Source organism: Vanellus vanellus, assembly GCF_965231255.1.
Source record: "Vanellus vanellus genome assembly, chromosome: 1".
Lineage (NCBI taxonomy): Eukaryota > Metazoa > Chordata > Aves > Charadriiformes > Charadriidae > Vanellus > Vanellus vanellus.
The window spans coordinates 140,238,125-140,251,090 of record NC_138905.1 but is presented as its reverse complement, the minus strand read 5'-3'; the positions used below and the strand labels follow the sequence as shown (position 1 = coordinate 140,251,090).

General features: G+C 37.1%; 1 protein-coding gene across 1 annotated transcript in view; it reads left to right on the top strand.

Annotated features, from left to right (window-relative positions):
• Positions 1 to 12,966, top strand: part of WWC3 (WWC family member 3) — a 106,842-nt gene that overhangs the window by 83,851 nt on the left and 10,025 nt on the right. Inside the window, exons 12-17 of the mRNA XM_082498641.1 lie at positions 2,135 to 2,255; positions 3,017 to 3,091; positions 4,143 to 4,229; positions 6,847 to 7,039; positions 11,113 to 11,280; positions 12,032 to 12,183. Of these exons, the coding sequence (XP_082354767.1) occupies positions 2,135 to 2,255; positions 3,017 to 3,091; positions 4,143 to 4,229; positions 6,847 to 7,039; positions 11,113 to 11,280; positions 12,032 to 12,183 (796 nt within the window). The remainder of the gene's footprint in view (positions 1 to 2,134; positions 2,256 to 3,016; positions 3,092 to 4,142; positions 4,230 to 6,846; positions 7,040 to 11,112; positions 11,281 to 12,031; positions 12,184 to 12,966) is intronic.

The window sequence follows — 12,966 nt, the reverse complement described above, 5'->3', positions numbered from 1 at the left end:
GACAGTAAAGATGGGATGCTGTAATCTGGGGGGAAAGGATAGTTCTTTCTCCAGGTGCAGATTGTGATGTCCCTGGTCAACAGATAAATTTGCTGCATAGCTGAAGATGTCTAAATCCTTCATTGTTGGAGGGGAGGTCTGTAGGGCTACTTAGGGATGCAAAAGGACAGAGCACTGGCTCTGTCCAGTTTATGGGACATCTTTTTTGTTTTTTAGGACATTCTGGGGCAGAACCAGGGAATTTTAGCTCCAAATAAGACCCTGTGTTTTTTTTGGAATATCTTTCAGGATTTTGTGCTGTTGGTGCCCTGATAAAAGGAACATAGCTTGGGCTGGCGCAGGACTGCCGTGTTCAGTGCATTCTGTCTGCCAGTACCACAGTGGATTAAAGCTAACCTTAGCCAGACACTTCTGTTGACAGCAGTGGCGTGGTTGTGTTAATTTGGGGGGGTTTTAATCAAGTCTCAAGTCCTGATGGTCCTATCCTGGTGGTGCTTGGTTGGGCAGTGAGATGGGTCCCATTTTAGGACAAGAGATAATGGGCACGAACTTGGATATTGGAAGTTCCATCTTAACATGAGGAGGAACTTCCTTACTTTGAGAGTGGCAGAGCACTGGCACAGGCTGCCCAGAGAGGTGGTGGAGTCTCCCACTCGGAGACATTCAAAACCTGCCTGGATGCCATCCTGTCCAACTTGCTGTAGGTGACCCTGCTCTGTCAGGGGGGTTGGACTAGATGATCTCCAGAGGTCCCTTCCAACCCTGACCATTCTGTGATGTAGAGGGGTGGCTCAGTTGGGTGTATCTCAGCTGGGCTCTGCAGGTGGAGCTCAGGCTATTGGCTGGTGCTCTGCTGAAGGAGACTTACTGATGGGGTACCAGTCTTTTAATTTTGATGCTTTGAGATAACATGTAACAGAGATACTTAATGAGTTGTTACTTTGAGTAAGGTGTGTTTCATCCTTAGTGAGGGGGTAGTAACTAGTAAATGTCAGCTCATGCTTGCGTCCTGTGCGATGCGCACTGTGCTACTGTCACTCCAAATGTTGTTTGCTGAAACTGGGAATACTTCCATGCTGTCTGTTTTAAGTTTCTGAGCATGGGTAGAAGCAAATAAGATGGTTTCCCTACCTCCAAAGTAGCACCTCTTTGCCATTGCTTTTCTGCTTTGAGGACAGTTATTGAGCTTTAAGGAAAAGGAGCGAAAGCTGGCAAAAGTTCTTCGCTACATGTTGAAGGAAGTGCACTTCCACAAGTCTGTTTAATGCTTCTCTCTGGGACGCGAAAGAAGACAACCTCAAGTTATGAGCTGTCACTGAAAGTGTTGAAACCTTACCTATGCAATTCTTGAGCATTACTGCTTGTCCACATACTTTAAAGGATTGGTAGCTGCTATGCCTACTTACCTGTGCAAAACCTGATGTATACCATCATTTTTGTTGATACACTTACAACATGAAAATGATTGCTGAGTCGGTATTTATGGTGTTGCTGGTGATTCAGGAAAGGGTGGAAGAGGCAGTTGAATATTGCTTCCTCCTCCCCCAGACACTTTTCAAAGTAATTCACCAAGAATTTGAAAAAACAGTGGTCTGAGTGAGTTGGAAAGCTCTGGTTCTTTTAGATAATGCCTCTCAGACTGTAAATAAAAGCTGCTATTATGTGATGGTATAAACAGTATGCTTTGAGACTTTGTATTAGGAAACAAATGAGAACAAAACTTCACATTGTGTTATCAGATAACTTCTAGTCTCTGTGTTTGTTTTCAGCTTATTGTATATTCAGTAGGTAAATCTTAAAAGTTTAGGATATCATGTGTACATATGTTGAATTAATTTAAGTCTTCGTCCGGGTGGGATTATTCTACCAGAAAGGCATTTAATAACAGTGCAATTGGTTTATACTTAGTCTTGTTAGAAAGAAATTAACCACAAACTTCCTTCCTTAATTCTGCCACAGAAAGTTTCCGGTCGATTGTATTCTAGGTTTTTAAGTTAAAGTTAAATGAAAAAGCAATGAACTGTGTTTGTGCCAACTGTTTTACCACTAGATTTGATACAATAAATGTTTCTTATTGAATTCCTAAGAGGTTGCCTTGAGCTGATGCTGTCTTCGCTTTTTTTCTCCATGACAGCTGTAACTCTACGAGGAGACAGTGGTAGAAGATCGGAGAGGAGAGCCAGGCGAGTTTCAGCATGTCTCTCAGATCATTCACTGGCTAGTGACAGTGGCGTGTTTGAAGCTTTAAGCAAAAGGTCAGGTGTATAAATGCATAGTAAACTGGAAATATTCCTGTTCTACCACATGGTCCAAAAGAATTAGTTGTAAAATTGTGAATACGCTTTCAAAATCGCTAATTCTTAGTAAGAAAATTAGGTTGCATGTTTTAAAAGAAAGAAGGATTTACAAGCAGTTCCGTTGTCATCTTTGCAAGTGCCAAGTCCCTTTCACTTTGTCTCTTAACATTTTAACACCATATACTTTTCCCTTGAAAGGCAGTTTTCTCAGCTTGTTAGTCATAAATCGGTAATTTTATTTCAGGCATTTATGACAAAATAAAATTATAGTGTGACTTACAATTCTGAGTAGCATGCGATTAAAAGTATAACTGTAAGGAAGAAATATATGAAATGAAAATCTAAAAATGTGTAGATTGACCAAGTGATTGAAGTATAGGTAAAACTGTGGTTACTTTATACAATTGTTTTAACACAATAAACAGTAACTGGGAAGAAGATAAGGTTGTGAGGACGCTAAAGAGAAATAGAAGGCAGAATAAATATTAAACGAAACTAAATATCTTGAAAGAGGTATTCTAAAACAACAATTTTTAAAATTGTGAGTTACTACTTTCGTGTGTTTTTTAAATAGATATCTCAAGTCTTTCTATAGTACCAGTCCCTCCTGTATTACCAAACAATTGCTTATATCCACAAATCACAAAACAAATGTTAATTTCATTAAGTTTTAACAGCTTAGGTCAGTATGTAGTTTACAGTACTTTCTGTTCCTGCAGGAATGAAGATCTGGAAGAGCCTGTTTATGGTGATGCTGCCAGTAATGAAGAACCCCAAATACATGTTGGATTTCTGTGAGCAGTGTTACTCCTCTTTCTCCCTGTCAACTCAGCAGGAATTGCTCACTAGTTTTCTTGGTTTGGGTTTTTAACTTTTTAATAAACTTAACTGGAGTGGATAGTTTTAAGAAGCTTCTGAACTGAAAGCCAAAACTTAGTGGATGTACAGATTAGTCAGTCACATGCTACTTTGTGCTGGGGATGTGGCTTAACTACAGATCAGCGTCCTTTCGATGCTCGCTGATAAGAGGGCCTTCATTATTTCTTTCAGTAGCATTTATTTTCATTGTCTGGGCCATTAGTGTGAGTATGGATATAAGGATGTGTTTCTGTGAGTGGGATCTTTTTATGCCATATAAAGAAGGATTACTTTAAGAAAGTCACATGCATAGAGACACAAATACAGTTCCCAAATACAGCTTTGAAATCCTGTGCTTAGGGCATGCTATGGTTAGTAGTGGGAGTAGCATGGGGGAGGGCAGATTGTAGCAGTGCAAGGCAGGATGTTGTATCATAGACAGCCCTCCAGAATCATCTTTACCCCTTGGAAAATTAATTCCTAAGCCTGGGATTTCTTGTATCTCAACCAGGTTTGTTAGGTCCATTTCAAAATTCATGCTGATGTGAAAGAGTAGAGTTTTTTGTTTATTTTTGTTAACATTAACCCATGAAAATAATGCAGACTGATTTTTCTAATGTAACTGGTATGTTGTTACACATGCATGCAGGGACACACGTATATGGTGTAACTTTAAAACAAGGAATGTATCTTATAAAACCTGTTCACTATCAAGAGTCACATTAGGGAATGTTATTCTTTTCAAATTGAATAATGTTTAATTCTCTTAGTTCTCATAACTTTGTTACTGTAGTTATTATTATTAATAATGTTCTGTTATCAGAGTGTGATATCTATAATTGCTTTTGATTCAAATTGATTTGTGTAAGAGATTTGTTTAATAGCAAAAGGCGTTTTTACATTCTTTAAGTCTTTTTAGTCTTTCATCTCTACCTCTTAAGCAAAGTAATGATGCTTGGTAACTAATATAAGAAATTTATTTTGCAGGCATGACAGTGGGAGCGAATGTCTGTTAGTCCATGTACTACAGCTGAAGAACTTTACTACTCTGGTTGTTAAAGAAAACTGCAAAATGTAAGCTTAAATTTCACCCAAAGTCCGATCACTGCTTGTTTTGTGCCACAGTCATAAATACCATAAATTTATTTGCTTTCATGCAAAATTAAGCCATTTTTGGAGAAGACGGTATGTCTTAGCTTACAAGAGGAAAGGGTTGATTTTATGGACACAAAGTGTGCCTTGTATAGAACCTCTGTCAGGTAGCTAGTGCAGTTTGTAATGACCCATGTTCCTAAGTGTTTATTATGCACAGGAAAGTTTGTTCAAAAACATCAGAGTAATACTTCCATCACCCCATGCCTTCTGGCCAAAAAAGGTGTCTACGTTATTTGCAGTGTTCCAGAAATATTATTTCCTCTACAGCTTCTCTACAGCTTATTTGTGATGTATCCCAGAGTAAGCTTAGTGCAATTTTCTCAGACTCCTATGGTCATATCTATATTGATCAGTAAGAGAGATACCTCGCCATTTATATATATAAAAAAAAAAAAAAACCAAACAAAAAAAACCCCAAAACAAACAAACAAACAAAACAAACAAACAACAAAACCAAAAAAAAAAAAACTAAAACCAAAACTTCACCAAACAACCAAACAAAAAAACCCACAACAAACAAACAAAAAACCTGCACACACAAACAACAGCAACAAAAAAAACCCACAACTGGGACATCTGGAGACTTTTGTGGCCATTACAGCTCCCCTTGAATATCTGTGAAACACCTTCTAGAGAGAATTTTAACACAAATACAAGCTGGGAATAAGTACAAACAATTGAATTTTTTAACCTCTGGCACCCTGTGCTACTTTTTCAATTTCCATATTACATTATATAGAACATTGTTTAGTTAATTCTAATAAATGTTTCTTAAATAATGGCAATGTTGCCATAAAACACAGTCTTATCTAATGATATGTATCTTAACATATTTTAAAGAAGTTTGACCTGTGAAAATTGTTGATCTTTATCTCTGAGAGTGGTAGTTTGAAAACTGGAAAATGGAGGTGTGATAACATTGTTGTATTGTAAAATAAGTCATTCTCTGGGAGTTGTTAAATTGACGTACATCTCACTGAATGAGTTGATCATTGTTGAGAACACTTGATCTTGATAACCCTGGAAAATCTCTAGTGGAAATTCTTCATATAGGTCAGTGCATCAGTGTTGGTCTTTTGCTTTGTTTTCAATCTGAGTGCAAGGGCATGTGATAAGGAAAAAACTCAACCACATTGCCTTGTCATTAGAAAAAGAAGTAAGTGTCATCTGAAGAAAGTAAAGTAGCGTCACTAAGGGAAAAAAAAGCCTCCAGTGGATTTGTTGGACATTGTTGTCAAGGCAATCAGGTGTCTAAGCGACTCTCAAAAAGGCAGTTCTGTTCCCCGTCTTTCTCAGTTAACTACTTGGACTGGAATCAAGAAATTGCATGGCTGTAGGGTAAATAAATTGATTTGATTGGTCAAAAAAATTTATCTTGCCAAAACCAGAAGAAGCTTTTAGCCAGTTTAATGATCTCCTCCATGCAACTGTAGGTTCATTGAATCAGTTGCTGGGGTCAGTGGAGAGGAAGTATCCTGCAGCGGCCAGTGAGCAGAGGAGTTGGATCGCTCCTTTTTAGAGCATGTAAAGCTGTGTCACTGACTGATGCTCTGCATATTGCAGCAGTGCAGTTCCACCATAGTGAGCTCTTCCAGTTGTCCTCTGTTTATTTGCCCGTCAGTGTCAACCCCTCTCTGGTGGCATAAGAGTTCATGCAGACATGTAGTCAAGTCACCCTCTGAGCTGGATTTTTTAATCCTTGAGCCTTTTTTTTTTTTTTTTTTCCCTTTTTATTGCTAGGTTAGCTTTTTAACCCAGATAAGTTTTCTAATATGGTTCACAACACAGTTGCATGAAGCTGTTTGCTGGCACAAGGGAAGGTATGGCAAAAAATAGGATATTGCATGGGCTGGACAAGCAGTCAGGACAGGGAGAACACAGAAACACTTCTCTGAGTAGATCTGCTGCCTTCTGTCAAAGTCCACAATGGTTGTGGACTTTGATTTTGGCTTGGAGTCTCAAATGAGATGGTATTAGATATTTAAATTTGTTTTTTAAGATGGCAGATGGATACAATGAGCATAGGCTTTTTTGCCATCCTTTTGGGCTGAGGTTCTTGGAGTGGGGAGATAAGCTTAGTGGGTGGAAGGAAGAAATGGATCAGTGACACTTATGGGGCAATTCAGTTGCCTAAATATAGGCATGTGTTTCCATTTGAAATATCATAGCATAGCACCTGGCCTCCAGCTGTTGCTGCTCAGGAAGGCTGTAGCTTTCCCATAGATCCTATGTCATATTTTCTAGCCACACGTAGATGCCTTGGATACCTCAGGGCATCTCAAGTGCCACTTGGTGCCACTGCTTAAGCACCAAGTTAAAAAAAAGAGTTTTAGTTAGAAAAAGATAGCGTTTCCGAATCAGCTTTATAGATCTTCTGTGTTAAGAATACAAAGTAAGTTCCTGCAACAAGGAGATTCCAGAGAGCATATTCTTAGTGTAGAAGTTACACTGATGTTTTTGCTTAGCTTGATTTTGAGAAATCCAAAATATCTTTCTGTGTCTGAATTGTGCTATTTGTCTATTTTGCTGTTCCCAGTCATGTGAGAGTTTATTTGCCACCGCTTGAGTCAGGCACACCAACCACTTACTGCTCTAGAGCTTTGGAATTCCAAACTCCGTTAATATTTAATGAAGTTTTCCGAATCCCCGTGCATTCAAGTGTTTTGAAATTAAAATCACTGCAGCTGTATATCTGTTCAGTTGACCATCAGCAACAAGAAGAACTATTGGTAAGTGGTCTTTTTTCTTAAAAGCCCCGTGGTATGGGAAACTAAAGTTACTGGAGGAGTAATTTTTAAGATTAAAAAGAGAAAGTGAAGACTTTGTTTTTCCATAAAAAGTGCTGATAGAGTTATCTGCTCATGTGTCCATTTGTTCACATACATAAGTAACAAGGTCTGATTTTTTTTTTAAAGTTGAAATATGTGCATTTTAGGTTACATAAAGTCTTGGAAATAATTAGCAAAATTAGCAAAGGTTGAGAATTGGAGCATTTTAAGTTGTGTTGAAAGTAGTGTTATCTGTACTGTTATTTACTGTTACATTGCAGAGGCATGTTGAAAATTGACATGAAGTTTACATTCATTGCTGTGGAATTTGATAGATAAGGAGTTAATTTTTATTTAATGCATTTCTAACAAATGTCTGCTTTGGGAAAAGTTGAAAAATTTGCTGTTGCTAAATTTTGGTGCAAGAGGGAAAGCATTGTGTAAAAATTAAACTTTTCCCCAGACTTCATCTGACAGCTTTTAGACTACAGTGTGATCGAGACTTCTGTTTCGGCATGGCACTGTAACATGTGCATGATGAATCAGTGTCAGTAAAATAGTTCCTAATAAAAGGATAACAAATGCAAAACCCCTTGTTGCTATTTAACAGTGGTTGAAGATGATTGTATCAATCTTAACTTTGTTGCAGAATAATAGTGGTCCAGGCAGGTTTTTGTTACATCTTTTACTTTAAACTGATTGAGATATCTGATGTAGGTGCATGGAAATAGATGTAGCAGTTGTTTAAATAGGTTACATGTATTAACTGTGTTAACTTTAGATGTGTTAAATGTTAGTTTCATTTAGCTATTGTCAAACGTAAATATGCTTAAATAAATCTGCCTTGGGGCTGACACACTGGCTATTTTGAAGTCAGTGGGCTGGCATTTCGGTGGGGGGTTTGAACGGGTTAGTGAAAATTTTTTTAAGCCTGTCGAAGTAGTTAAGAGGTACAGGCATCTTACTGTGGTGCTGGACTATGGAGAAGAGGTGTTTATTTGAGCAAATCTGGTCAAGAGTGCACGTTTGTTAGTCCACCTTTAAAACTAGGTAGCATCTTACATAACTAGTGGTCTTAATGTTGACGGAAGCAGACCCAAGGTCTTGGCTGCAGTAGGAATTTTTGTCATTTTTGCACTACAACCCAATGAAAGAGTAAGCATCTCAAGAATGGGCTGGATACATTGGTGTGAAATGCTTTATCCTGGTATAGCTTGTTCCTCTAGGAAGCTAAATAGCTGTTTCAGTGTAAAGCATCTTTATATTGAGAGAAGTGCATCTAAGTTTAGGGCTCTTTTATTTTAACTGCTATCACTGAATTAGCAAAAAATTAGGTCTTCAGGTTATGTTGGTAGGAATTTTTTCTCTCATAGTCATACTGTAGTTTTGTCAGAAACATCTTTGCCTACAGCAGTTGGTAACATACTTTAGGGTAGTTAACAATGTTGCTCAAAAAGAGAGAAACAATGCCACAGTTTCTTGAGGTAGGTGAATTGAAGTATGTATTTAAACATTATGGTCATTTCCCTCTTTTGCTGTAAATTGAAAATAAGCATTTTCTCAAACTGAGGAATCATTTGCTATCTCTCTGAAACTGCTGTGATGGCCTCTATAATTTTCTTTCAAAATATCTTCCACTGAGGTTACAGGTTTTTTTCCATCTATTCAATCATCCATATAGTTCTGAAGTTCTTGATGAATGTTTTCTTTTCAGTTAGATGATGCCTTCTTAATGCTTTCCTAAATCCAGAAGCTGGCGTTTATGCTGTTATACGTACGTAACAGGGAATGAAAAAAAAAAAAAAAGAGAAAGAAATATTCTGGCAAATAGTTCTAATCTTCACTTACATGGAAAAGTAAATCTACTAAACTTGTGAGATGGTCTTTACATTCCTTCAACCTTTTACTTGTATGCCCTGCCTTGCTGAAAGATCTTTATCTGTTTTCCTACAGCTTTCTGAAACTGTGCATCCTTAAGTTGGCTTATTTCTTCCCAGGTGGTCTCATCGATGTTAAGATAAGGGAATTGTTATTTTCCATGATTAGCATATATTGCTCATGTTGAAAAGTCCAAGAAATGTGATTCCCTTTCTTGCAATCACGTGGCATTGCTGTTTTACTCCCAGTTTCTGATCTTTGACAGCCCTAACCAACCAGCTATTCCCTATGTCTTAATTTAGTTGAATACTTCTTGAGTGTAACATTTATCTTTTTGCATTTCGTGTTTTTATTTCAGAATGTGTCCATTTTTTTTAACATCACTTTAAATTATGATCCTTCTCTTATAAATTTTACAATCCCTCTGTTTGACACTACTGAGAAATTCATAAATGCTTTTACTTTTATTCCGCCATCCAAGTTGTTAACAAAAGTGTCAGAGCAGGCACGTGACAGACTGCTAGCAGACCTGCCTTGGATTCTATCCTTTTGAGCGAGCTCCAAATCTTGAGGTGGAGATGAAATATTAATTAGTCCTTTCAGTACTGATTATTAATTGGGTTAGATGGTGGTTTTCTACCCAATTAGTCATTCACTTTGTAGTAACAGTTTCTTTGGCATGCCTTTTTAGTAGTTTAATAAATGTGGTGTGTAGGGCAGTGTCAGACATTTTAAGAGTCAACATACATTTTTTTTTTTTCCAATATTGGTGACAGGAAAACATCTTTCCCCTCTACCCCTAAAACCAAACCCAGCATGGTCTAAACATTTTCCAAATCTGATGCAGAAGTGTGAATATTCGACATGTTTCTTTCTTACACTGTGTCAGAACAAGTGAATAATTAGAAGACGTCTCTGTTCTGTGTATAAAAGGCATCTCTGTAGCCTCCAATATGCTGACATAAAATGATGTTCTCAGTAACATGTTGTATCCTGATATGGCATTCTTTTTTTAGTCTCTAAAACTTTTCTCCATCTTCCTTTATACACCTGTTTAAACAGAACCCCCGGGAACATTAATCTTGGAAAAACAGTACATGATTTCTAAAATGTATTATTTTTCTAATTAACTGTTTCTTTACCTGCTTAAAGTCGAATGCCATTTCTGTATATGTTTCCTATTGCCTTTACAATTAGAATAATTGCATCCAGCTATTTATTTTGTGAGAGATGTAAACAATTTTTACATTATTTTTCCAGCGATATAAATGAAAACATTCTTAGCATGTGGTGCATTAGCATGGAAATGAACAGGTTGTAGAGATATCCAGATAAAGCCAAAAGCAGTAATTAAAGGCTAATAGAAAGTAATCACTTAGTCCAGCTAGTGAACTGATTTTTTTTAAAAAAAAAAAAGCACAAAAAAGCAAACCAAAACAAAAAAAATCTGGCATAGATTTGCTCACAGCTCTTTTTCATTTGATTAACATCACTCAGAAGTTTCTTATATGAACACTGACTGGAGTAGGGCTTCTTTAAAGTGGGGAGTACTTTTAGTGGGGAGCCTTCATTAAACCTGTTTTCACCTGAATCTGGGAGATGTAAGGATGGCTTGGAAAGTGGAAAAATGGCTTTATGACCCATTTGACTAATTTATGATATAAATAGGCAGGAAAAAAAAAAAGTTGGTTTACGTGACACTTTTTTTCCTTTGGAAGATGCCTCTGAGGACCAGCAAGCAGAAGGGTATCTCAGAATATAGTTCTCAAAAGAAAACAGATTAAAGTAATATTGTTAAAGTAATATAATTTAAGCAAATCTAGAAATCAGATATGTAATTGATAGGTTTTTTTGATAAAATTCAGAGCTGTCAGCTGTAACAATCATATTTACATGAGTCATAGAAATTTTCTTTTTCAATTTAAAAAAATTTAGTATCTACTCTGATCCTTTCTGGTAGTAAGCAAGAGGCAAGAAATTCAGTATCTTAGATGTCTTAACAGAACAAAACCGTGTCTTTTTAAGAGGCACTATTAGTATTTGATAAAGTGGGTTTTTTACATTACAAGTAAAATACTCTTTAAATGAGAATACATCTATCCTGTAGTGTATGTTTATCTTATTGTGGTCAATGCTTTTTGTTTGTTTGTTTGCAGGGCATTGCTCAGATAAACCTGACTGATGCAGAGAGTTCTGGTGAGATGCAGCTTCACTGGTATTCTGTTCAGATCTTCACTGGTTCTGACCCTCAGAGAGCAAAGAACAAAAACCAATGTGAAGAAAGTGTTCCCCGGTCTTCTGGAAATGTAACTACAGTTAAAACAGTATGGTTCTGAAAAAGTGATTTGTTTAATTTGACCTGCTGTGTGGTTGGTTGTGATCTTATCTTAGGTGCAGTTTGTTTTCAAGGTGGGCAGAAGGCGATACCTTAATTTAGCTCTTGTGGCAAGAGCTGGATTTTAAAAAATAATTAAAAGCTAAGTCATGTCAGGACAGGTGCTTGAAATAGTACTCTGTGTACGTTTCTATGCACATTTCCAGTCCAACTAATTAAAACTCATTAAAAATCTCTGCCACTGCACTGCAAGAGGTTGTCAAGAAAGGTGATGCAATTTCCATCCTTGGAGATTTTTCAGCCCTTCACTGGGCCCTGAGCAACTTGATGTGGCTATGAAGCTGTCCCTGCTTTGGGCGGACATCAGACTAGGTGACCTCCAGAGGTCTCTTCTGACCTAGCTTTCTGGATGAAGCTCCACAGTGAGATGTCTGCCCACTTTCTGTTGCATTCATGGAACACCACGTACTTTTTGATCATTAAGATTCAGGGCAGATGGTTTGGGTATTTTTAAGGAACATACAATGGCTCTGTTTTTAATTTATTTTCTCTGAATAATATACATTAAATATAATGGCTTGTTCAAATGGTTTTATTTAATTTATTTTTTTAATTTTTTTTTTATTTATTTTTTATTTTATTTTTTATTTATTTTATTTTATTTTAAAAATAATATATTTATTTAATTTATTTTTAAAATTATTTAATTTAATAATAATAAAGTCTAGTTTACCTTTCAGGATGCAGTGACAGCCCTGTTAGCGAGGACCACTGCCCAGCTGGAAGCAGTTGAGAGAGAGTTGGCAGAAGAGAGAGTGAAACTGGAGTACACAGAGGAAGAAATCCTGGAGATGGAAAGAAAGGAAGACCAAGCAGAAGCCATATCAGAAAGGTAAAAATAGTAGTTTAAATACCTCATTAAATAGCTGAGCGATATTTACACTATTGGTATAGTCTGAAATACAGCTGGAGAAACAGCAAGTCCTTATTCTGAGGTCTGCTCACTGTTAGTGTTACGACTATAAAATTATGTTATTATGTGATGATGTGCAAACAGAAAAAAAACTTATTTGAATAGCTGGCTAAGTTTAGAGGACTTGGAATTTGGGGAGTGGCAAGACATTATATCAGACAGAAACTAAGGAAGCAACTGTAATGGGTTTGCAACAGCACTGTACTAAAAAAATAAAATTTTGTGGTGACATGGGAAAATGTCAAAGATAGATATGCATTGCAATGCTTATGGAGTGAACATGCAGCACAGCTCTTACTATTTCAAGGTTTATTACAATGCTATTTCATCATTAATAATACTCCTAGTTTGTTACATGAGTTGTGTTTTTCATGTTTGTAGAATAATAGAATACCATATTGGAAGGGACCTCAAGGATCACCTGGTCCAGCCTTTCTGGGCAAAAGCACGGTCTAGACAAGAAGGCCCAGCACCTTGTCCCCCTGAACCTTAGAAGTGTCCAATGTTGGGCAATCCACCACTTCCCTGGGGAGATTTTTCCAATGGCTGATTGTTCTCATTGTGAACAATTTTCCTGTAGTGTCCAGTCGGAATCTCTCCAGGAGTAACTTTGTACCCATTGCCCCTCGTCTTTTCCATGTGACTCCTTGTAAAAAGGGAGTCTCCATCTTCTTTGTAGCCACCCTTTAAATTCTGGAATGT